At 39.7% G+C, this 26,647-nt stretch overlaps 1 protein-coding gene across 1 annotated transcript in view; it reads left to right on the plus strand.

The window, feature by feature from the left end:
* Nucleotides 1–26,647, plus strand: part of LOC128664034 (proton-coupled amino acid transporter 1) — a 495,713-nt gene that overhangs the window by 257,960 nt on the left and 211,106 nt on the right. The window contains exon 7 of the mRNA XM_053718686.1: nt 3,460–3,678. Within this exon, the coding sequence (XP_053574661.1) occupies nt 3,460–3,678 (219 nt within the window). The remainder of the gene's footprint in view (nt 1–3,459; nt 3,679–26,647) is intronic.

Below are 26,647 nucleotides of genomic sequence, written 5' to 3' on the forward strand. Positions count from 1 at the left end.
CTTTGCTTCCTCCTGCTGGCCTGGAGTGATATTCCCAACAGTATTTGATAAAGCCGCGGACTCACCATATCCGGAAATAAATACATTTATCAAGTAAGCATAAAATTTCTTTTTAAGTTTTGGGATTTGGTATACAGAGATACGATAAGGAAGCATTCTGTATGTATAAAGTGATAAGATAAGGAGTTTTGGTCTCCCTACAAGTTCAGTCCATTTTAATGGGTTGTAGTTTCAAAGAGCTATTTCATATAAGATGCAATTTCCCATACATTTTATATTCTACAGCATGGATCACAAGTCATTGGAAACACACATTAAGTGACAACCAATTTTATAGAAATAATGTTATATCATTATGTTAATATAAGATACCAATTAATAATATCTCTCATGTGACTTAACTTAAGTGATTTAGGGTTTAAGAGAAATACAGCAAATTTATTTTTATATATCAAAAAACAAGTTCAAAGGTATCAGATAAAGGGATATAATTGTTGTAATATCGGGAAAAAAATATTTTTATATTATTTTATTTTTAAATAAATTGCTCCCTTTTACTGTGTTTCAACCCCTACAGACGGGCTAAGTACACAGTCAACTCCTGTGCCTCTCTATACAACTGGTGAGCTATTCAGGAGCAGGCATATGTGTGTATTCTCCAATCACTGTATGTATCCTCAAGTGTGGCACAAAGGGGGCTTTACAGGTGTGCAACATTGTCTATATGTTTAATCCTTTTGAAGATGCATAGTAAAAAGAAGAGTTTGTTTCAACATAAAATTGTCTAATGTTCTAGGGCAGGGTTCTTCAAACTTTATTTCTCAAGACCCAGTGCCATGATATCACATACCTTCACGACCATATTTTCATTCTTGGTTTGAAATTTTCAAAAAAGTAATATACGACAGGATAGATGCAATTATTGGCAAAGTGACTAAAATGTGTGTGTACTTTAGTCCTGATTGTAGTCAAGCTTGAAAGTGTTGTAAAAGGTTCTCATACACACACTCTAATACAACACACACACTCAAATTCAACATACACACATCACATGCACTCTCATAAAACACACACACTCATACCACACACACACACATACCACACACACTCTCCTACAACACAAACACTACACACACTCATCTTTCAACACACACACCACACACACTCTCCTACAACACACAAACACTCCACCAACACACACACCACACACTCACTCTCCTAAAACACACACACACACTTCCTTACAACAAACACACACTTCTACAACACACACACTCCACTACAACACACATACCACAGACACTCTCCTAAAACACACACACACACACACTTTCCTACAGCACTCATACACTAGTACAACACACACACACTCTCCTACAACACACACTCCTATGACACACACACTCTCTCCTAAAACAAACACACTCCTCTACAGCAAACACACATCAAAAACACTCTACTACGACACACACACTCCACTACAACACACACACCACAGACACTCTCTTACAACACACACACTCCACTACAACACACACACCACAGACACTCTCTTACAACACACACACTCCTCTAAAACACACACAAACTCTCCTACAGCATTCATACACTAGTACAACACACACACAGTCTTCTACAACACACACCACACACACACTGCTACAACACACAGTGACCCAGTAAACATGGTGTTGCGACCCAGTAATGAGTCCCAACCCATGGTTTGAAGAACCTTGCTCTAGAGCATTTAATTGTTTTCACTAGAATGTCCCTTTAAACACAACATTTGAAAATGTGACATTTCAGTAATTTAATTTTGCCATTTTAAAGTGAGATTTTCATTTTATCAGAATCCCAAAACTTCTTTTACAAATATGAACGAAAAACAATGAAACATTTAAAAAATATTTTGGTATAACAAAACGGTTCATATAAATTCTGTGTAACATGCAGAGCAGCAAGTAGATCTCTCTTTGAATATAGAATGAAAAGCTATCGCTCTTATATTGCTGATTTTTCCTCACTTTGAGCATAACCCTTTGAATATTTTAATGATTTATTTTGAAGCAAATCAATTTTTGTTTCATCAAAACACACCAGAATAAAGAATTGTGATTTGAAGTCAAATCATAGCGGGTTAAGGAGTAATTTACAAAAGCACTTCTTAGAAGAAGGATCATTTTATGCATGGGTTCGTCTTCCAGCAGGCATGTTTGTGACGAATGCAGTAAATTAATTCTTGAATGCATGAGATGCATAGCACTATCCTCAGGATAAATTAACCATATATTTCAGAGATGTATATTGTCAGACTGGCTGATTCTTCTGGTTTATATTGTCCATCAAAAAATGATATTTGTAGGTTTCTTAAAGAAAGTGAGTTTTTTCATATCACATTTAGTCTTTCATTATTCTGATAGAAAATACAATTTTAAACAACTTTCCAATTAATTTCTATTATATAATATGCTTAATTCTCTTGATATCCTTTGTTGAAATGCATATATAAATAGGCACATAGATGCCTTGTGTGATTGTCTCACCCATGTGCATTGCTATTTCTTCAACAAAGGATATCTGAAAAATGAAGCAAATTAGATAATATAATTAAATTGGAATGTTGTTTAAAAATTGTGGGTTTCATGTCCATTTAAGTGGTTCCTGCGGATTCAGAGCCCAGAGCATGCATTATTCAATACAGAGATTGTTTGTTTGATCTGTGCAGATACTTATTTACATCTGTCCTAATTGGACACAACAGAGGAGATAAGAACATTTTAAAGAGTATATCACTGAATTGCAAAACTGAGCAAATTTTGCTATAGCAATGACAGTTTTAAATGCTTTTAAAACATATTTTATTTAATCTAAATGTCTGATATATACTATGCATAGATACAAATGGTAATAATTTAATGTCCCTTTAAGTCACCTTGACAAAAGCCAGAAATTATGTTATTGGCTCATAACATTTGGCGTTGTATTCTGAGCAACCAATGAGAGGGAAATAAATATTGGTAATATGCTGGGTATGTACAACATATTCATACGACTGAGCAGTAGCTACTTCAAAGGAGCCGTAAAATTGTCTCCTTTTTAGTTTAGTTTTTTTTAAAACCCTTGAAATGTGCACAGTTGTGATCTTTGTGCTAACAGGGGTGCCGATTTGTATATGAACTCACTGCACTGGGCATGGAGTTTCCTACCAATCAGCACCCTTGGTGTTGATATAGAAGTTAAGTGGTACTCTGTCTAGTTTGTGCATGTACCGTATACTAAATGTATGAGCTGAGTCTGTTTATTTTGCGCAACAGCAAGACAACTGACTGCTCCACCCGCCCTTACATGTACATTTAGTATATTGCTGACACAAGTGGGGACAATCACAGCCCTTTCTATATGTTGTGTTATACCTTTTACTTCACTACACTGAAACAAACTCTCCTTTTGTATTTATAGGTAGTTGAAGCTTCCAATGCTACCACCAATGACTGCAGCAGCAACAAAACCATAATTCTCACCAACAGCATGGATTCCAGGCTTTACATCTTGTCATTTCTCCCGTTTCTAATACTCATTGTCTTCATAAGAAACCTGCGCTACTTGTCCTTCTTCTCACTTTTTGCTAACGTGGCCATGCTGGGGAGTGTAATCTTAATTTACCAATATATTGGCAGGGTAAGATGAGAGCAAACTTTATTATGTTTATGGAATTTGTTTGAATTTCCTCAGTACCATGTGCTTTATTGTAATGCACATATAGCCAAGGGTATCATGTATTTTTGTTTCAGTAAATATGAGTATAGAGTTATACCTAGGTTATTTTCTTTTTGTCTTCAGTTTACATCTATTGGAGATCTTTATCTAAGAAAATACATCATCTGCCCTAAAAAGTATTACACAGGACTTTAGCTTAATGTAAAATCATTCTGCCTAAATTATCCTGCACATTTGTAAAAGGCTCTATTGACCTTTTAAATTATTATTTCTTTCATGTAATTAGCAAGAGTCCATGAGCTAGTGACGTATGGGATATACATTCCTACCAGGAGGGGCAAAGTTTCCCAAACCTCAAAATGCCTATAAATACACCCCTCACCACACCCACAAATCAGTTTTACAAACTTTGCCTCCTATGGAGGTGGTGAAGTAAGTTTGTGCTAGATTCTACGTTGATATGCGCTCCGCAGCAGGTTGGAGCCCGGTTTTCCTCTCAGCGTGCAGTGAATGTCAGAGGGATGTGAGGAGAGTATTGCCTATTTGAATTCAATGATCTCCTTCTACGGGGTCTATTTCATAGGTTCTCTGTTATCGGTCGTAGAGATTCATCTCTTACCTCCCTTTTCAGATCAACGATATACTCTTATATATATACCATTACCTCTACTGATTTTCGTTTCAGTACTGGTTTGGCTTTCTACAATATGTAGATGAGTGTCCTGGGGTAAGTAAGTCTTATTTTCTGTGACACTCTAAGCTATGGTTGGGCACTTTTTTATAAAGTTCTAAATATATGTATTCAAACATTTATTTGCCTTGACTCAGGATGTTCAACTTTCCTTATTTCAGACAGTCAGTTTCATATTTGGGATAATGCATATGATTAAATCAATTTTTTCTTACCTTCAAATTTGACTTTTTCCCTGTGGGCTGTTAGGCTCGCGGGGGCTGAAAATGCTTCATTTTATTGCGTCATTCTTGGCGCAGACTTTTTTGGCGCAAAAATTATTTCTGTTTCCGGCGTCATACGTGTCATTTTTGATGTTCTTTTGCGCCAAAAGTGTCGGCGTTCCGGATGTGGCGTCATTTTTGGCGCCAAAAGCATTTAGGCGCCAAATAATGTGGGCGTCTTTTTTGGCGCTTAAAAAATATGGGCGTCACTATTGTCTCCACATTATTTAAGTCTCATTTATTATTGATTCTGGTTGCTAGAAGCTTGTTCACTGGCATTTTTTTCCCATTCCTGAAACTGTCATTTAAGGAATTTGATCAATTTTGCTTTATATGTTGTTTTTTCTATTACATATTGCAAGATGTCCCACGTTGGAACTGAGTCAGAAGATACTTCTGGAAAATCGCTGCCTGGTGCTGGAGCTACCAAAGCTAAGTGTATCTGCTGTAAACTTATGGTATCTGTTCCTCCAGCTGTTGTTTGTACTGATTGTCATGACAAACTTGTTAATGCAGATAATATTTCCTTTAGTACTGTTACTGTTACATTACCTGTTGCTGTTCCGTCAACGTCTAATACTCAGAGTGTTCCTGATAACATAAGAGATTTTGTTTCTAAATCCATTAAGAAGGCTATGTCTGTTTTTCCTCCTTCTAGTAAACATAAAAAGTCTTTTAAAACTTCTCATTTTTCAGATGAATTTTTAAATGAACATCATCATTCTGGTTCTTCTGGTTCAGAGGATTCTGTCTCAGAGGTTGATGCTGATAAATCTTCATATTTATTCAAAATGGAATTTATTCGTTCTTTACTTAAAGAAGTCTTAATTGCGTTAGAAATAGAGGATTCTAGTCCTCTTGATACTAAATCTAAACGTTTAGATAAGGTTTTTAAATCTCCTGTAGTTATTCCAGAAGTTTTTCCTGTCCCTGATGCTATTTCTGAAGTAATTTCCAGGGAATGGAATAATTTGGGTAATTCATTTACTCCTTCCAAACGTTTTAAGCAATTATATCCTGTGCCATCTGACAGACTAGAGTTTTGGGACAAAATCCCTAAGGTTGATGGGGCTGTCTCTACTCTTGCTAAGCGTACTACTATTCCTACGGCAGATGGTACTTCCTTTAAGGATCCTTTAGATAGGAAAATTGAATCCTTTCTAAGAAAAGCTTACTTGTGTTCAGGTAATCTTCTTAGACCTGCTATATCTTTAGCGGATGTTGCTGCAGCTTCAACTTTTTGGTTAGAAGCTTTAGCGCAACAAGTAACAGATCATAATTCTCATAGCATTATTAATCTTCTTCAACATGCTAATAATTTTATTTGTGATGCCATCTTTGATATCATTAGAGTTGATGTCAGGTATATGTCTCTAGCTATTTTAGCTAGAAGAGCTTTATGGCTTAAAACTTGGAATGCTGATATGTCTTCTAAGTCTACTCTGCTTTCCCTTTCTTTCCAGGGTAATAAATTATTTGGTTCTCAGTTGGATTCTATTATCTCAACTGTTACTGGAGGGAAAGGAACTTTTTTACCACAGGATAAAAAATCTAAAGGTAAATTTAGGTCTAATAATCGTTTTCGTTCCTTTCGTCACAACAAGGAACAAAAGCCTGATCCTTCATCCTCAGGAGCGGTATCAGTTTGGAAACCATCTCCAGTCTGGAATAAATCCAAGCCTTTTAGAAAATCAAAGCCAGCTCCCAAGTCCACATGAAGGTGCGGCCCTCATTCCAGCTCAGCTGGTAGGGGGCAGATTACGTTTTTTCAAAGAAATTTGGATCAATTCCATTCACAATCTTTGGATTCAGAACATTGTTTCAGAAGGGTACAGAATTGGCTTCAAGTTAAGGCCTCCTGCAAAGAGATTTTTTCTTTCCCGTGTCCCAGTAAACCCAGCGAAGGCTCAAGCATTTCTGAAATGTGTTTCAGATCTAGAGTTGGCTGGAGTAATTATGCCAGTTCCAGTTCTGGAACAGGGGCTGGGGTTTTATTCAAATCTCTTCATTGTACCAAAGAAGGAGAATTCCTTCAGACCAGTTCTGGATCTAAAAATATTGAATCGTTATGTAAGGATACCAACATTCAAAATGGTAACTGTAAGGACTATCCTGCCTTTTGTTCAGCAAGGGCATTATATGTCTACAATAGATTTACAGGATGCATATCTGCATATTCCGATTCATCCAGATCACTATCAGTTTCTGAGATTCTCTTTCCTAGACAAGCATTACCAGTTTGTGGCTCTACCGTTTGGCCTAGCAACAGCTCCAAGAATTTTTACAAAGGTTCTCGGTGCCCTTCTGTCTGTAATCAGAGAACAGGGTATTGTGGTATTTCCTTATTTGGACGATATCTTGGTACTTGCTCAGTCTTCACATTTAGCAGAATCTCATACAAATCGACTTGTGTTGTTTCTTCAAGATCATGGTTGGAGGATCAATTTACCAAAAAGTTCATTGATTCCTCAAACAAGGGTAACCTTTTTAGGTTTCCAGATAGATTCAGTGTCCATAACTCTGTCTTTGACAGACAAGACACGTCTAAAATTGATATCAGCTTGTCGAAACCTTCAGTCACAATCATTCCCTTCGGTAGCCTTATGCATGGAAATTCTAGGTCTTATGACTGCTGCATCGGACGCGATCCCCTTTGCTCGTTTTCACATGCGACCTCTTCAGCTCTGTATTCTGAACCAGTGGTGCAGGGATTACACAAAGATATCTCAATTAATATCTTTAAAACCGATTGTACGACACTCTCTGATGTGGTGGACAGATCACCATTGTTTAGTTCAGGGGGCTTCTTTTGTTCTTCCGACCTGGACTGTAATTTCAACAGATGCAAGTCTTACAGGTTGGGGAGCTGTGGGGGGTCTCTGACAGCACAAGGGGTTTGGGAATCTCAGGAGGTGAGATTACCGATCAATATTTTGGAACTCCGTGCAATTTTCAGAGCTCTTCAGTCATGGCCTCTTCTAAAGAGAGAATCGTTCATTTGTTTTCAGACAGACAATGTCACAACTGTGGCATACATCAATCATCAAGGAGGGACTCACAGTCCTCTGGCTATGAAAGAAGTATCTCGAATTCTGGTATGGGCGGAATCCAGCTCCTGTCTAGTTTCTGTGGTTCATATCCCAGGTATAGACAATTGGGAAGCGGATTATCTCAGTCGCCAAACGTTACATCCGGGCGAATGGTCTCTTCACCCAGAGGTATTTCTTCAGATTGTTCAAATGTTGGGACTTCCAGAAATAGATCTGATGGCCTCTCATCTAAACAAGAAACTTCCCAGGTATCTGTCCAGATCCAGGGATCCTCAAGCGGAAGCAGTGGATGCATTGTCACTTCCTTGGAAGTATCATCCTGCCTATATCTTTCCGCCTCTAGTTCTTCTTCCAAGGGTAATCTCCAAGATTCTGAAGGAATGCTCGTTTGTTCTGCTGGTAGCTCCAGCATGGCCTCACAGGTTTTGGTATGCGGATCTCGTCCTGATGGCCTCTTGCCAACCGTGGACTCTTCCGTTAAGACCAGACCCTCTGTCGCAAGGTCCTTTTTTCCATCAGGATCTCAAATCCTTAAATTTAAAGGTATGGAGATTGAACGCTTGATTCTTAGTCAAAGAGGTTTCTCTGACTCTGTGATTAATACTATGTTACAGGCTCGTAAATCCGTATCTAGGGAGATATATTATAGAGTCTGGAAGACTTATATTTCTTGGTGTCTTTCTCATCATTTTTCCTGGCATTCTTTTAGAATTCCGAGAATTTTACAGTTTCTTCAGGATGGTTTGGATAAAGGTTTGTCTGCAAGTTCCTTGAAAGGACAAATCTCTGCTCTTTCTGTTCTTTTTCACAGAAAGATTGCTAATCTTCCTGATATTCATTGTTTTGTACAAGCTTTGGTTCGTATAAAACCTGTCATTAAGTCAATTTCTCCTCCTTGGAGTTTGAATTTGGTTCTGGGGGCTCTTCAAGCTCCTCCGTTTGAACCTATGCATTCATTGGACATTAAATTACTTTCTTGGAAAGTTTTGTTCCTTTTGGCCATCTCTTCTGCCAGAAGAGTTTCTGAATTATCTGCTCTTTCTTGTGAGTCTCCTTTTCTGATTTTTCACCAGGATAAGGTGGTGTTGCGAACTTCTTTTAAATTTTTACCTAAGGTTGTGAATTCTAACAACATTAGTAGAGAAATTGTGGTTCCTTCATTATGTCCTAATCCTAAGAATTCTAAGGAGAAATCATTGCATTCTTTGGATGTAGTTAGAGCTTTGAAATATTATTTTGAAGCTACTAAGAATTTCCGAAAGACTTCTAGTCTATTTGTTATCTTTTCCGGTTCTAGGAAAGGTCAGAAGGCCTCTGCCATTTCTTTGGCATCTTGGTTGAAATCTTTAATTCATCATGCTTATGTCGAGTCGGGTAAATCTCCGCCTCAAAGGATTACAGCTCATTCTACTAGGTCAGTTTCTACTTCCTGGGCGTTTAGGAATGAAGCTTCGGTTGATCAGATTTGCAAAGCAGCAACTTGGTCTTCTTTGCATACTTTTACTAAATTCTACCATTTTGATGTGTTTTCTTCTTCTGAAGCTGTTTTTGGTAGAAAAGTACTTCAGGCAGCTGTTTCAGTTTGAATCTTCTGCTTATATTTCAGTTTTTTTCTTTATAAGATTTAAACTTTATTTTTGGGTGTGGATTTTTTTCAGCGGAATTGGCTGTCTTTATTTTATCCCTCCCTCTCTAGTGAAGATCCACATCTTGGGTAGTCATTATCCCATACGTCACTAGCTCATGGACTCTTGCTAATTACATGAAAGAAAACATAATTTATGTAAGAACTTACCTGATAAATTCATTTCTTTCATATTAGCAAGAGTCCATGAGGCCCACCCTTTTTTGTGGTGGTTATGATTTTTTTGTATAAAGCACAATTATTCCAATTCCTTATATTTATGCTTCGCACTTTTTTCTTATCACCCCACTTCTTGGCTTTTCGTTAAACTGATTTGTGGGTGTGGTGAGGGGTGTATTTATAGGCATTTTGAGGTTTGGGAAACTTTGCCCCTCCTGGTCGGAATGTATATCCCATACGTCACTAGCTCATGGACTCTTGCTAATATGAAAGAAATGAATTTATCAGGTAAGTTCTTACATAAATTATGTTTTTTTATCTTCTCCAATTCCTCCCTCAAAAAAATCCTTAACTCATTTCATATTCTGATAAATTATTGCAACTCAAATTTAAGGATATGAATTGACATTTCTGTTGTCCCCAACAATACTAACTCTGTATCATCCTATATTAACCCCTAGATATAATCTGTAATAACCAACCTTATTCCAGGGCTTAAAATATTCACCTTTGCTGTAAGTAGAATATATATGAACTGGATTACTCTTTGTTTTAGTCCTACTCTTAATGAGAGACTGGAAGATGGAAACTCAATCTGCATTAAATTTCTGTGTTGCACACTATTTAATTTTCAATATTGTACTTTTACCACCAGATGGTGGTGCTGGTTTGCACTGAATTGAAAGCTCTAAGTTCTACTAGAAATATTTTAAAACATTTTTAAATAGGTGCATCCCATTAAATTAATATGTCTGCTGTATATCGAAAAATACTGTTCAAATGTAAATACCATTATCTTAGCTCACCCTTGTAGCACTTACCAACAAAGACTGGTCCTTTTTACAAGCAGCTGGATGGAGACCCAAAGTATTAAATCCTAAAATCTAAAAAAAAATCCCCAAAAAAAACAACCTCTTTTTATATGGAAAACAATATGCTTTGAACTTCATATTATAACTAAAACATTTCACTCTTTTGCATGTGCACTGTAGTTTTATCACAATCTATACTGTATGCATTCAATTTGTTTTTTCTTTCACACAGGTGGTGAGAGTCCACAATACATTACTCCTGGGAATTACTCTTCTCTACCACTAGGAGGAGTCAAAAATGTGCAAACCCCAATAGCCCTATAAAACCCCTCCCAGCTCACACATACCTCAATCTTTACTTTGCCTTTTCTGGAAGTGGTTGAAGAATGAACATGTGCATTTAATTCTTCTGAGAGAAGGGTTTTCAGTCTATATAGAGGCCCTGTTTTCCCTCAGAGTACAGTGTTTTTTGTCAGAGGGATGTATATGGGGTATGGTTTGTGAATCTTTTGTCACATTCATGGGAAATTTTTCATAAACCTTCAATAATTGGTTGCAGAGACTTGTCTTTTGCCTCCCTCTATGGATCTATAAAGTACTCCTATTCTATAACCTTTGCTGATATGTTTCAGTACTGGTTTGGCTGTCTGCAGCTTGTTTGCTAGTGGACCAATGTCTATTGGTAAGTATCGTTTATTTTAGACACTCTATAGCTATGTTATGGGCACTTTTTAAGTTTTTATATGTTTGCTAATATATATGGCCCTGGGACAGAATCCTTTACATTATTCCCCTTGTTTTGCGCGTCAGCTTTTTTGGCGTCCTTAGTTTGTATTTTGTGTGTCAGACTTTCGGTCTACACACATCGGGTTAGCGCACGTCCCTTTAGTTTTATGAAAGTTACTTTAGAGCTTTGGCTGGTTTACTTACGTCGGGTCAGAGATTGTTAGTCCTTGGATATGCGCACATCGGATTTTGATGTGCTAAATCCCTTATTTCTGATTTTTTTTCATACGCATTTTCCTCATTCTCATGAACGTTATCTGCCCTTCGGGTGTAATGTTAATGTCTCCTGCTTTGTTTTTAGTTTGGCATAGCATGCATTGTTCCTGTGAGTTTATTTAAAAAGCTACTTAGGAGGGGGTAAGTGATTTCTATTCCTCAAGAGCTTTTTAGGGGTTTATAGTGTTTATTGCATTGCTTTTTCAGATGCTATAATGGAGCAGTCTGATTCTGTCCCTAAATCTACCCAAGGAATTGAATCCCCTGAACACATTTCTGCCATTATTGGGTGTGCTTATTGTTAAAAAGCTTAGGTGCCTTCTCCAGCTCATTCATGTCACTCATGTTTAGAATTATTAATGCAATCAGACCAACCTAATGCTGTGTAATTGGTCATAAATGCACCTTGTTTTTTTTATTACAACAGAATATTAATATTGTTTCACCTACTGTGAAAACTTTTATCAAGCCTGCAGTATCTTAGCTGGCTGCTCTTCCGCCTTCAAACAAGCATAAAACCTCAGATCAGAATTTACCTACTAGTACTATGTGCTCTAAGACTAGGGATACTGTTATGCCTTCAGATGGAGAAGTGTCCTCTGGTGATGAGGAATCTTTAACTAATGTTGAACTTGATATTTCTTCTTTTTTGTTTAAAGTTGAACATATTTGTTGTCTTTTAAAAGACGTTTTAATTACTTTAGGGGTTAAAGATCCTAAAGTTTCTGATGATAAGCATTGTAATCTTTTAAATTCCATTTTTAAGACTGTTGTTAACATTCCTGAGGTTTTCCCTATTCTTGATGCTGTCTCTGACATGATTTCTAGGTAATGGTCTAAGCCAGGTAATTCATTTACTCCTTCTGCAAGGTTTAAAAAGATATATCCTTTACCTGCTGCTAATATTGATTTATGGGAAATTGTTCCCAAGGTGTATGGGGCCATTTCTACTCTGGCTAAACATACTACTATTCCTTTGCAAGACAGTACTTTTTTTTAAAGAGTTTCATTTTATAGACGGGCCTTTTTACAAGCAGGGTATTTGCTCAAGCCAGCTATTTCTATTGCTGATGTGGCTGCTGCTTCAACTTACTGGTTGTTTAGTCTTTCAGAACAGTGTTCTGGTGACTCTGCTAGTGCTAATCTTTTGGGTTTATTTAAAGTGACAGTCTACACCAGAATTGTTATTGTTTAAAAAGATAAATAATCCCTGTATTACCCATTCCCCAGTTTTGCATAGCCAACACAGTTATATTAATCAATCACTAGGTCAGAGCGGTAGCACTAATGTAATAACCTATGCCCATAACATGGACGAAACCAGTACCCCAATAATGGTTGCAAATTTGTCAAAGGCAATGCAAGTAATAAAAAACAACTCACTGGTCTTGAAACAATGTAGCGACTTTCGCTCCTTTCGTCAGCCTGGAAACCTGATTGGATTACACCGCCTGTGTTTTACTCCATCCGCTGAACCGTCTGTTAGACTTCGATCATACATAGGTGCCAATTCTTCAGTGAACTTCCGGTTCACGGACACAGCAAACCTGATCCAGTCCTGGCGGATCTCCTATAGCCCAGTAGCTGTCTCAATTCAATCATACAGGCCAAAAAGTAATTGCTAGAACGGCTGTAGCAAAGATCCTTTATTGAACTTCAAATGTAAAAGTGACAAGGTTTCACCAACGTTGGTGAAACCTTGTCACTTTTACATTTGAAGTTCAATAAAGGATCTTTGCTACAGCCGTTCTAGCAATTACTTTTTGGCCTGTACAGTTATATTAATACACACATTACCTCTGTAATTACCTTGTATCTAATCCTCTACAGACTGCTCCCTTAGCTTTTGACAGGCATACAGTTTTGCCAGTCAGTGAAGACTCCTAAATAACTCCACTGGAGGGAGCAAAATGTTATCAATATGACACACATGAACTAGTACTGTCTAACTGTGAAGAACTTTCAAAATGCTCTGAGCTAAGAGGCGGTTTTCAATAGTTTAGAAATCAGTTTGAGCCTAGCTTTTCAAAAAGAATCCCAAGGGAACAAAGCAAATGTGATGATAAAAATAAATGGGAAAGTTGTTTAAAATTGCATGCCCTGTCTGAATCATGAAAGTTTAATTTTAACTAGACTGTCCCTTTAAACATGCCAGTTCTTTTATTTGTGATACTGTTTTTGATATTATGAAAATTAATGTCAAAAGCATGTCTTTGGCAGTCCTTGCTAGAATAGCCTTATGACTTTAATTCTGGTCAGTTGATATGATGTCAAAATCCAGATTATTATCTCTTTGCTTTCAGGTAAAGAAGTTTTTTGATTCTGATTTAGATTCTATCTACTGTTACTGGATTTAAAGGGGCTTTTCTTCCTCGGGACAGAAAGTCCAGAGGGAAATCTAAAGCTTTTGGAGTCTGGAGACCTAGTGCTAACTGGAACAAGTCAAAACAGGGTAAGAAAACTGCAGCCCCCGATCCAGAAGTTCTGGTAAGGGGCAGATTAAGCCTCTTTCAGGAGGCTTGGTTTCAGTCTGTTCCAGATCCCTGGATTCTGAATATAGTTTCTCAGGGATATCAATTAGGATTCAGAACAAGGCCTCCAAGAGGAAGGTTGCTTTTTTCCAGTCTATCTCAGATCTGGAAGCTATAGGAGTGATTGTTCCAGTTCCTTTGCAGAAACAGGGGATCAGATGTTATTCAAATCTCTCCATTGTTCCAAAGAGGGAAGGTACTTTCAGACCAGTTCTGAATTAGAAAGCCTTGAACAAGTTTGTAAGGATTCCATCTTTCAAAATAGAAACTATTCAGAGTTTTCTACCTTTTGTTCAGAAAGGTCAGTTTATGTCCACAATAGATTTAAAGGATGCTTACCTTCATGCTCCAATTCACAGAGAACATTTCCAGTTTTGGAGGTTTGCCTTTCTGGATAGGCATTTTCAGTTTGTTGCTCTACCATTTGGCAGAGCTAGTGGATGTTCTGGTAGCTCCTTGGTTATTTCAGTTTGCTTTTCTGTTTCCTCCTCTGGTACGTCTACCCAGAGTTATTTCCAAGATAAGCTTAGAGAAATATTCAGTAATCCCGATTGCCCCAGCTTGGCCTCGCAGGATTTGGTATGCAGATCTGGTTCAAATGTCCAGCTGTCACCATTGGACTTTGCGGCCAGACCTTCTGAATCAAGGACCATTTTTTCATCTGGATTTCAAGTCTCTAAACATTATGGCATGGGAATTGAATGTTGAGTCCTTAGGCATTCTCCTTATCTGATTTTTCATCAGTATAAGGCAGTTTTGTGGACTTCTTTTGACTTTTTGCCTAAGGTTGTTTCTGCTGACAATATTAGTAGAGAGATTGTTGTTCCATCTTTGTGTCCTAATCCCAAGAATGCTTCAGAGAGATCTTTGCGTAATTTTGGCTTTGTTAGGGCATTGAAATATTAAATTGATGTTACTAAGTACCTTAGACAATTTTTTAGTTTGTTCATTGACTTTTCTGGTCCTTGGAAAGGTCACAAAGTTTCTGCTGTTTCTTTGGCCTCTTGGTTGAAACGTTTGACTCGCAAAGCTTATTTGGAGGCATGTCAGCCTCCACCAAAGTGGATTATTGTTCATACTACTAGGTCAGTTGCCACTTCTTGGGCCTTATAATGAGGCTTCAGTTGACCAGATTTGCAAGGCAGTTACTTGCTCTTCTTTGCATACTTTTTTTTACATTTTAATATTTTTGCATGACGGTGAGAGTCCACGAGACCCCACCCTTGTGTTTTCTAGGGTTATTTTTTAAGTTTTTAGCTCTTATTTTGGAGATATTCCCTTTTAATTTTTTTTAGGTTGGGTCTGCGCACATTTTTTTTATTTTATGTTTATGCGCGTCAGGCGGTCGTGATAGCTTTCCTCTGGTTTTTAGAACGTTTTTCTCTTGTTAAGTGTAGTCAGTCCACGGGTCATCCATTACTTATGGGATTATATCTCTCCCTAACAGGAAATTGCAAGAGGATCACCCAAGCAGAGCTGCTATATAGCTCCTCCCCTCACACGTCATACCCAGTCATTCTCTTGCAACCTAACTAAAGATAGGATGTTGTGAGAGGTCTCTGGTGTTTTTAAACTTAGTTTATTTCTTCAATCAAAAGTTTGTTATTTTAAATGGCACCGGAGTGTGCTGTTTGTTCTCAGGCAGTATTAGAAGAAGAATCTGCCTGCGTTTTTTATGATCTTAGCAGACGTAACTAAGATCCACTGGCTGTTCTCGCACATTCTGAGGAGCGGGGTAACTTCAGAAAAGGGAATAGCATGCGGGGTCACCTGCAAATGAGGTATGTGCAGTAAAATATTTTCTAGGAATGGAATTGACTAAGAAAACACTGCCGATACCCACATGATGTAAGTACAGCCTTAAATGCAGTAGTAGCGACTGGTATCAGGCTGGTAAATGTATACACAGTAGAGTTATTTTCTATGGAATAGATTTTAACTGAAAAACTGCTGATAATACTTTAATAATGTATGAGCCTTAACTGCAGTAGAAGCGACTGGTAGCAGGCTTAGTGATAACTTTACACAACATATGAAAGGTTGTTTTTTATGAAAAGAACGTTTACTGGCACGTTAATCGTTTTGTGAGGTACTTGGTGATAATTATTATTGGGCGTGAATTTTTTTCCACATGGCTATACCTGTATTTCTGCATAGAAACAGTTAGAGCTGATCTCCCACTGTGTAGTATGTCTGGGAGGGGCTTTGTGTTCGCGCCTTGTTGCGCAGTTAAAATTCTATCATAGTCTTCCTGTTCCTTCCTCCTTGATCCAGGACATCTCCGGAGAGCTCAGGGGTCTTCAAAATTATATTTGAGGGAGGTAATCAGTAACAGCAGACCTGTGACAGTGTGTTTGACTGTGATAAAAAACCTAAACTGTAGTTTTTGTTTATCCGTTTTTTGGGTATTAAGGGGTTAATCATCCGTTGCTAGTGGGTGCAATACTCTGCTGCTTTCGTACATTTAATGTAAAAATTTGGTTGATATTACTGAATTGTCATGGTTTTTTTCAACCGTACTTGTATTAAAAGCGCAGCAGCGTTTTTTACATTGCTGGGAAAAATTTCTGAAAGTTATTTCCAGGTTTGCTAGCCTCATTGCTAGTCTGTTTGAACATGTCTGATACAGATGAATCTGCTTGTTCATTATGTTTAAAAGCCAATGTGGAGCCCAATAGAAACTTGTATACCAATTGTATTGATATTACTTTAAATAAAGGTCAATCTTTAACGGTAAAGAAATTATCACCAGACATCGAGGGGAAAGTTATGCCACCTAACTCTCCTCACGTGTCAGTACCGGCGTCTCCCGCTCAGGAGATGCGTGATGTTGTGGCGCCAAGTACATCAAGGCCCTTACAAATCACTTTACAGGATATGGCTAATGTTATGAAAGAAGTATTATCTAATTTGCCTGAGTTAAGAGGCAAGCGCGATAGCTCTGGGTTAAGGACAGAGCGCACTGATGACACGAGAGCCATGTCCGATACTGCGTCACAATTTGCAGAACATGAGGACGGAGAGCTTCATTCTGTGGGTGACGGATCTGATCCGGGGAGATCGGATTCAGAGATCTCAAATTTTAAATTTAAGCTTGAGAACCTCCGAGTATTGCTAGGGGAGGTTTTAGCGGCTCTGAATGATTGCGACACGGTTGCAATCCCAGAGAAATTATGTAGGCTGGATAGATACTATGCGGTACCGGTGTGTACTGACGTTTTTCCCATACCTAAAAGGCTTACAGACATAATTTCCAAGGAGTGGGATAGACCCGGTGTGCCCTTTGCCCCTCCTCCGATATTTAGAAAAATGTTTCCAATAGACGCCACCACACGGGACTTATGGCAGACAGTCCCTAAGGTGGAGGGAGCAGTTTCTACTTTAGCTAAGCGTACCACTATCCCGGTGGAGGATAGTTGTGCTTTTTCAGATCCAATGGATAAAAAATTAGAAGGTTACCTTAAGAAAATGTTTGTTCAACAAGGTTTTATCTTACAGCCCCTTGCATGCATTGCACCTGTCACTGCTGCTGCGGCTTTCTGGTTTGAGTCTCTGGAAGAGGCCATTCGCACAGCTCCATTGGATGAAATTATGAACAAGCTTAAAACACTTAAGCTAGCTAATGCATTTGTTTCTGACGCCGTCGTACATTTAACTAAACCTACGGCTAAGAACTCTGGATTTGCCATTCAAGCGCGTCGAGCGCTGTGGCTTAAATCCTGGTCAGCTGACGTGACCTCTAAATCTAAATTGCTTAATATTCCTTTCAAAGGGCAGACCCTATTCGGGCCCGGATTGAAGGAAATTATTGCTGACATTACGGGAGGTGAGGGCCATGCTCTTCCTCAGGACAGGGCCAAATCAAAGGCCAAACAGTCTAATTTTCGTGCCTTTCGTAACTTCAAGGCTGGAGCAGCATCAACTTCCTCCGCTCCAAAACAGGAAGGAGCTGTTGCTCGTTACAGACAGGGCTGGAAACCTAACCAGTCCTGGAACAAGGGCAAGCAGGCCAGAAAACCTGCTGCTGTCCCTAAGACAGCATGAAGAGAGGGCCCCCTATCCGGAAATGGATCTAGTGGGGGGCAGACTTTCTCTCTTCGCCCAGGCTTGGGCAAGAGATGTCCAGGATCCCTGGGCGTTGGAGATCATATCTCAGGGATATCTTCTGGACTTCAAAGCTTCTCCTCCACAAGGGAGATTTCATCTTTCAAGGTTATCAGCAAACCAAATAAAGAAAGAGGCGTTTCTACGCTGTGTACAAGACCTCTTACTAATGGGGGTGATCCACCCTGTTCCGCGGACGGAACAAGGGCAGGGATTTTATTCAAATCTGTTTGTGGTTCCCAAGAAAGAGGGAACCTTCAGACCAATCCTGGACTTAAAAATCCTAAACAAATTCCTAAGAGTTCCATCATTCAAAATGGAAACTATTCGAACCATCCTGCTCTTGATCCAAGAGGGTCAGTACATGACCACTGTGGACTTAAAGGATGCGTACCTTCACATACCGATCCACAAGGAGCATTATCGGTACCTAAGATTTGCCTTCCTAGACAGGCATTACCAGTTTGTAGCCCTTACCTTCGGGTTAGCTACGGCCCCAAGAATCTTTACAAAGGTCCTGGGCTCACTTCTGGCGGTACTGAGACCGCAAGGCATAGCGGTGGCTCCATACCTAGACGACATTCTGATACAAGCGTCAAATTTTCAAATTGCCAAGTCTCATACAGAGATAGTTCTGGCATTTTTGAGGTCGCATGGGTGGAAGGTGAACGTGGAAAAGAGTTCTCTATTACCACTCACAAGGGTCCCCTTTCTAGGGACTCTTATAGACTCTGTAGAGATGAAGATTTACCTGACGGAGGCCAGGTTATCAAGACTTCTAAATACTTGCCGTGCCCTTCATTCCATTCCACACCCGTCAGTAGCCCAGTGCATGGAAGTAATCGGCTTAATGGTAGCAGCAATGGACATAGTACCATTTGCGCGCCTGCATCAGACTGCTGCAATTATGCATGCTAAGTCAGTGGAATGGGGATTACTCAGATTTGTCCCCTCTGATAAATCTGGATCAAGAGACCAGGGATTCTCTTTTCTGGTGGCTTTCTTGACTCCATCTGTCCAAAGGGATGACCTTTCGCAGGCCAGATTGGACGATTGTAACAACAGATGCCAGCCTTCTAGGTTGGGGCGCAGTCTGGAATTCCCTGAAGGCTCAGGGATCGTGGACTCAGGAGGAGAAACTCCTCCCAATAAATATTCTGGAATTAAGAGCAATATTCAATGCCCTTCTAGCTTGGCCTCAGTTAGCAACACTGAGGTTCATCAGATTTCAGTCGGACAATATCACGACTGTGGCTTACATCAACCATCAAGGGGGAACCAGGAGTTCCCTAGCGATGTTGGAAGTATCAAAGATAATTCGCTGGGCAGAGTCCAACTCTTGCCACCTGTCTGCAATCCATATCCCAGGCGTGGAGAACTGGGAGGCGGATTTCCTAAGTCGCCAGACTTTTCATCCGGGGGAGTGGGATCTTCATCCGGAGGTCTTCGCCCAACTAATTCATCGTTGGGGCAAACCGGATCTGGATCTCATGGCTTCTCGACAGAACGCCAAACTTCCTTACTACGGATCCAGGTCCAGGGACCCGGGAGCGGCGCTGATAGATGCTCTAGCAGCCCCTTGGGTTTTCAACATGGCTTATGTGTTTCCACCTTTTCCGCTGCTTCCTCGGCTGATTGCCAAGATCAAACAGGAGAGAGCATCGGTGATTCTGATAGCACCTGCGTGGCCACGCAGGACCTGGTATGCAGATCTAGTGGACATGTCGTCCTGTCCACCATGGTCTCTACCTCTGAGGCAGGACCTTCTAATTCAGGGTCCTTTCAACCATCCAAATCTAATTTCTCTGAGGCTGACTGCATGGAGATCGAACGCTTGATTCTATCAAAGCGTGGCTTCTTGGAGTCGGTCATTGATACCTTAATACAGGCTCGGAAACCTGTTACCAGAAAAATTTACCATAAAATATGGCGTAAATACTTATATTGGTGTGAATCCAAGAGTTACTCATGGAGTAAGGTTAGGATTCCTAGGATATTGTCCTTCCTCCAAGAGGGTTTTGACAAGGGTTTATCAGCTAGTTCTTTAAAGGGACAGATTTCTGCTCTGTCTATTTTGTTACACAAACGTCTGGCAGATGTCCCAGATGTTCAGGCTTTTTGTCAGGCTTTGGCTAGGATTAAGCCTGTGTTTAAGACTGTTGCTCCACCGTGGAGCTTAAACTTAGTTCTTAATGTTCTTCAAGGTGTTCCGTTTGAACCCCTTCATTCCATTGATATTAAGCTGTTATCTTGGAAAGTTCTGTTTTTGATGGCTATTTCCTCGGCTCGAAGAGTCTCTGAGTTATCGGCCCTTCACTGTGATTCTCCTTATCTGATTTTTCATTCAGATAAGGTAGTTCTGCGTACCAAACCTGGGTTTTTACCTAAGGTGGTTTCTAACAAGAATATCAATCAAGAGATTGTTGTTCCATCATTGTGTCCTAATCCTTCTTCAAAGAAGGAACGACTTTTGCATAATCTGGACGTAGTTCGTGCCCTGAAGTTTTATTTGCAAGCAACTAAAGATTTTCGTCAAACTTCTTCCCTGTTTGTCGTTTACTCTGGACAGAGGAGAGGTCAAAAGGCTTCGGCTACCTCTCTCTCTTTTTGGCTTCGTAGCATAATACGTTTAGCCTATGAGACTGTTGGCCAGCAGCCTCCTGAAAGAATTACAGCTCATTCCACTAGAGCTGTGGCTTCCACTTGGGCCTTTAAAAATGAGGCCTCTGTTGAACAGATTTGCAAGGCTGCAACTTGGTCTTCACTTCACACTTTTTCAAAATTTTACAAATTTGACACTTTTGCTTCTTCGGAGGCTATTTTTGGGAGAAAGGTGCTTCAGGCAGTGGTTCCTTCCGTTTAAAGTTCCTGCCTTGTCCCTCCCATCATCCGTGTACTTTAGCTTTGGTATTGGTATCCCATAAGTAATGGATGACCCGTGGACTGACTACACTTAACAAGAGAAAACATAATTTATGCTTACCTGATAAATTTATTTCTCTTGTAGTGTAGTCAGTCCACGGCCCGCCCTGTCTCTTAAGGCAGATTTAAATTCTAATTAAACTCCAGTCACCACTGCACCCTGTGGTTCCTCCTTTCTCGTCTGGTTTTGGTCGAATGACTGGATATGACGTGTGAGGGGAGGAGCTATATAGCAGCTCTGCTTGGGTGATCCTCTTGCAATTTCCTGTTAGGGAGAGATATAATCCCATAAGTAATGGATGACCCGTGGACTGACTACACTACAAGAGAAATAAATTTATCAGGTAAGCATAAATTATGTTTTTTCCCTTTATCGTGCTTGTGCTCTCTCCTTATTTAGTATGCTATCTAGATGTCAGGTGTGAAGTTTGTTCTGCCTTGTGTGTTATCCTCTTTTTAGATGCCGGATTAGAGCTCTTTGACCTTCTAAGTTTTTTAGAGTTACTGTCTGGAGGGGGTAAGTTTTTTTCCTTGCTTCAAGAGCTCTGTTTTTGGAGTTTAGCCTTATATTTATGTAATCTATTTTTGTATTTTTTTCTTATTATGGAGCTTTCTTATTCTTTCCCTAAAACTACTTTAGAATCTGGGTGCTATGAACTATTTTCTGCCAATGTTAAGTGTGAAAATAGCAAACTTACTGAGTTTTTGCCCCCAGCCTAATTATGCAACATGTTTAAATGTTTCACAAGGATCATTATCAGCTTCTAAGGTTTGCTTTTCTTGACATGCACTTTCAGTTTGTTGCTCTACCGTTGGTTCAGGCTACTGCTCCCAGAATATTTTCAAAGGTTATTGTACCTTTTCTTCTGTAATCAGAACTCAGGGTATTGCAGTGTTTACTTAACCTGGACAATATTTTAGTTCAGACTCCACCAACAGACTGTTGTTGTTTCTTCAAGAACATGGTTGGAAAATCAATTTTCCAAAACATTCCCTTGTTCTTCAGACAAGATTATTTTTGGGGGGTTCAGATAGATTCAGTTTCCATGAGACTTTCTTTCAACGATGAAAGAAGATTGAAGCTAGTTTCAGCTTGTTTTAACCTTCAGTCTCTTTCTTTTCCCTCAATTGCTCTTTGTATAGAGGTGTTAGACCTCATGATTGCTGAATTGGATGCAATTGTGTTTGTTTCCATATGAGGCCTCTTCAGCTTTGTATGCTTCAGCAATGGGATCATACTTAGCAGTCTTAAAGGAATTATCTGGATCACAGAACAAGTCAGACCCTGTCTTGGTGGCTAAATCATCAGCTTATTATGCAGGGAGCTTCTTTTGCTTGTCAGATTTGGACTATGATCATCACTAGATCACTAGACGCAAGTCTTTCAGGTTGAGGGCTGTCTGGGGGTCTCAGAGGGCACAAGAAGTTTGGTCTCTTCAGGAGGTGAGGTTGCCAATAAGTGTTTTGCAACTCATTACAATCATCAGGGCCCTTTGTAGTTGACCTCTTGAAAAGGGAGTCTCATCTCTGTTTTCAGTCAGACAGTGTAACAGCAGTGGCATATATCACTCATCGGGGGAACTCACAGTTCCCTAGCCATGAGAGAAGTATCTTGAATTCTCTCTTGGGCAGAAGTCAGTTGTTGCCTGCTTCCTGCAGTTCATATTCCAGGGTTAAACAACTGGAAAGCAGTTTTTCTCAGTTTTCTCTACATCCAGGGGAGTGATCTCATCATCTGTATGTTTTCAATCAGCTTGTGGATCTTAAGGGTCTTCCAGAGATAGATCTGATGGCCACTCGGTTGAACAACAAACTTCCAAGGTACTTTGCGAGATTCAGGGATCCTCAGGCGGAGTTTGTGGAGCAGAGTTTGTGGATGCTCTAGCAGCTCCTTGGTCTTTTTTACCTCCTTTGGCTCTTCTACTTCAGAGTGATTGCCAGGATCAGGCAAGATGGGTCGTCAGTATTTCTGATTGTTCCAGCTTGGCTTTGCAGGTCTTGGTTTGCAGATATTGTTCAGATGTCCAGTTGTGCACCATGGCCTCTTCCTCTGCGTCTCTAGGCTTGATAGTATGGAGATTGAATGGTTAGTCCTTATTCAGAGAGATTTTTCTGATTCTGTTGTTGATACTTTGATTCAGGCTCGCAAGCCTGTGAGTAGGTGTGGTGTGTGGATCACAATTTTTCCTGGCATTCTTTTAGAATTCCTAGGATTTTGCAGTTTTGTCAGTAAGGCTTGGATAAGGGCTTATCTGCCAGTTAATTGAAAAGTCAGATTTCTGCTCTTTCAGTTATGTCCCATACGAAGATTGTTAATATTCCTGATATTCCTTGTTTTGTTCAGGCTTTGGATACAATAAGCCTGTTATTAAGCCAATTTCTTGGAATCTTAATTTGGTGTTGAAGGAAGGTTTTGCAAGCTCCTCCATTTGAGCCTATGCATAAGGTGGCTATTAAGCTTTTGTCTTGGAATTTATTTATTTTTTTGGCAATCTCATATGCTAGACGAGTTCCTGAGTTGTCTGCCCTTTCTTGTAAAACTCCTTATCTTATTTTTCATCAGGATAAGGCACTTTTGAGAACCAAGTTTGACTTTTTACCTAAGGTGGTGTCTTCCGATAATGGGCCAGATTACAAGTGGAGCACAAATTAACGATTCTGCTTGAGCTTTAATTGTGCTAGAAGTAAACTTTTTGCTCTCGTATTAAGAGTGGAAAATAAATTGTTTTCGCTCTTGCGCTAACCCAACAAGCCCAAAAAGCCAAATTTAGAATATCGCATGTGCGTTTACGTATTCCCCCATAGAAGTCAAAGGAGAAAAAAAGTGGGGGAAAAACAGCCCACTCTCGCGCAAACTCGATCGCATATACTCATTTGCTCTAGCCCGACATGAAAATATGAATATTTCACATTCCAATGTTCTGCATATAGCAGAATATGTTATATTTATTCATAAAAACATATTTCTTTCATGTAATTAGCAAGAGTCCATGAGCTAGTGACGTATGGGATATACATTCCTACCAGGAGGGGCAAAGTTTCCCAAACCTCAAAATGCCTATAAATACACCCCTCACCACACCCACAAATCAGTTTTACAAACTTTGCCTCCCGTGGAGGTGGTGAAGTAAGTTTGTGCTAGATTCTACGTTGATATGCGCTCCGCAGCAGGTTGGAGCCCGGTTTTCCTCTCAGCGTGCAGTGAATGTCAGAGGGATGTGAAGAGAGTATTGCCTATTTGAATTCAATGATCTCCTTCTACGGGGTCTATTTCATAGGTTCTCTGTTATCGGTCGTAGAGATTCATCTCTTACCTCCCTTTTCAGATCGACGATATACTCTTATATATACCATTACCTCTACTGATTCTCGTTTCAGTACTGGTTTGGCTTTCTACTACATGTAGATGAGTGTCCGGGGGTAAGTAAGTCTTATTTTTGTGACACTCTAAGCTATGGTTGGGCACTTTTATATAAAAGTTCTAAATATTTGTGTTTAAACATTTATTTGCCTTGATTCAGGATGTTCAATATTCCTTATTTCAGACAGTCAGTTTCATTATTTGGGATAATGCATTTGAATAATCATTTTTTTCTTACCTTAAAATTTGACTTTTTTTCCTGTGGGCTGTTAGGCTCGCGGGGGCTGAAAATGCTTCATTTTATTGCGTCATTCTTGGCGCAGACTTTTTTGGCGCAAAAAAATTTCTTTGTTATTTCCGGCGTCATACTTGTCACCGGAAGTTGCGTCATTTTCTCCAACATAGGTGTGTCCGGTCCACGGCGTCATCCTTACTTGTGGGATATTCTCTTCCCCAACAGGAAATGGCAAAGAGCCCAGCAAAGCTGGTCACATGATCCCTCCTAGGCTCCGCCTACCCCAGTCATTCTCTTTGCCGTTGTACAGGCAACATCTCCACGGAGATGGCTTAGAGTTTTTTAGTGTTTAACTGTAGTTTTTATTATTCAATCAAGAGTTTGTTATTTTGAAATAGTGCTGGTATGTACTATTTACTCAGAAACAGAAAAGAGATGAAGATTTCTGTTTGTATGAGGAAAATGATTTTAGCAACCGTCACTAAAATCCATGGCTGTTCCACACAGGACTGTTGAGAGCAATTAACTTCAGTTGGGGGAACAGTGTGCAGTCTCTTGCTGCTTGAGGTATGACACATTCTAACAAGACGATGTAATGCTGGAAGCTGTCATTTTCCCTATGGGATCCGGTAAGCCATGTTTATTCAGCAAGTAAATAAGGGCTTCACAAGGGCTTATTAAGACTGTAGACTTTTTCTGGGCTAAATCGATTCATTATTAACACATATTTAGCCTTGAGGAATCATTTTATCTGGGTATTTTGATATAATAATATCGGCAGGCACTGTATTAGACACCTTATTCTTTAGGGGCTTTCCCAAAGCATAAGCAGAGCCTCATTTTCGCGCCGGTGTTGCGCACTTGTTTTTGAGAGGCATGGCATGCAGTCGCATGTGAGAGGAGCTCTGATACTTAGAAAAGTCTTTCTGAAGGCGTCATTTGGTATCGTATTCCCCTTTGGGCTTGGTTGGGTCTCAGCAAAGCAGATACCAGGGACTGTAAAGGGGTTAAAGTTCAAAACGGCTCCGGTTCCGTTATTTTAAGGGTTAAAGCTTCCAAATTTGGTGTGCAATACTTTTAAGACTTTAAGACACTGTGGTGAAAATTTGGTGAATTTTGAACAATTCCTTCATGTTTTTTCGCAATTGCAGTAATAAAGTGTGTTCAGTTTAAAATTTAAAGTGACAGTAACGGTTTTATTTTAAAACGTTTTTTGTACTTTGTTATCAAGTTTATGCCTGTTTAACATGTCTGAACTACCAGATAGACTGTGTTCTGAATGTGGGGAAGCCAGAATTCCTATTCATTTAAATAAATGTGATTTATGTGATAATGACAATGATGCCCAAGATGATTCCTCAAGTGAGGGGAGTAAGCATGGTACTGCATCATTCCCTCCTTCGTCTACACGAGTCTTGCCCACTCAGGAGGCCCCTAGTACATCTAGCGCGCCAATACTCCTTACTATGCAACAATTAACGGCTGTAATGGATAATTCTGTCAAAAACATTTTAGCCAAAATGAACACTTATCAGCGTAAGCGCGGCTGCTCTGTTTTAGATACTGAAGAGCATGACGACGCTGATAATAATATTTCCGAAGGGCCCCTAACCCAGTCTGATGGGGCCAGGGAGGTTTTGTCTGAGGGAGAAATTACTGATTCAGGGAACATTTCTCAACAGGCTGAACCTGATGTGATTGCATTTAAATTTAAGTTGGAACATCTCCGCATTCTGCTTAAGGAGGTATTATCCACTTTGGATGATTGTGACAAGTTGGTCATCCCAGAGAAACTATGTAAAATGGACAAGTTCCTAGAGGTGCCGGGGCTTCCAGAAGCTTTTCCTATACCCAAGCGGGTGGCGGACATTGTTAATAAGGAATGGGAAAGGCCCGGTATTCCTTTCGTCCCTCCCCCCATATTTAAAAAATTGTTTCCTATGGTCGACCCCAGAAAGGACTTATGGCAGACAGTCCCCAAGGTCGAGGGAGCGGTTTCCACTTTAAACAAACGCACCACTATACCCATAGAGGATAGTTGTGCTTTCAAAGATCCTATGGATAAAAAATTAGAAGGTTTGCTTAAAAAGATGTTTGTTCAGCAAGGTTACCTTCTACAACCAATTTCATGCATTGTCCCTGTCGCTACAGCCGC

Source organism: Bombina bombina, chromosome 6 (genome assembly GCF_027579735.1).
Source record: "Bombina bombina isolate aBomBom1 chromosome 6, aBomBom1.pri, whole genome shotgun sequence".
In the NCBI taxonomy this organism is placed as follows: Eukaryota; Metazoa; Chordata; class Amphibia; order Anura; family Bombinatoridae; genus Bombina; species Bombina bombina.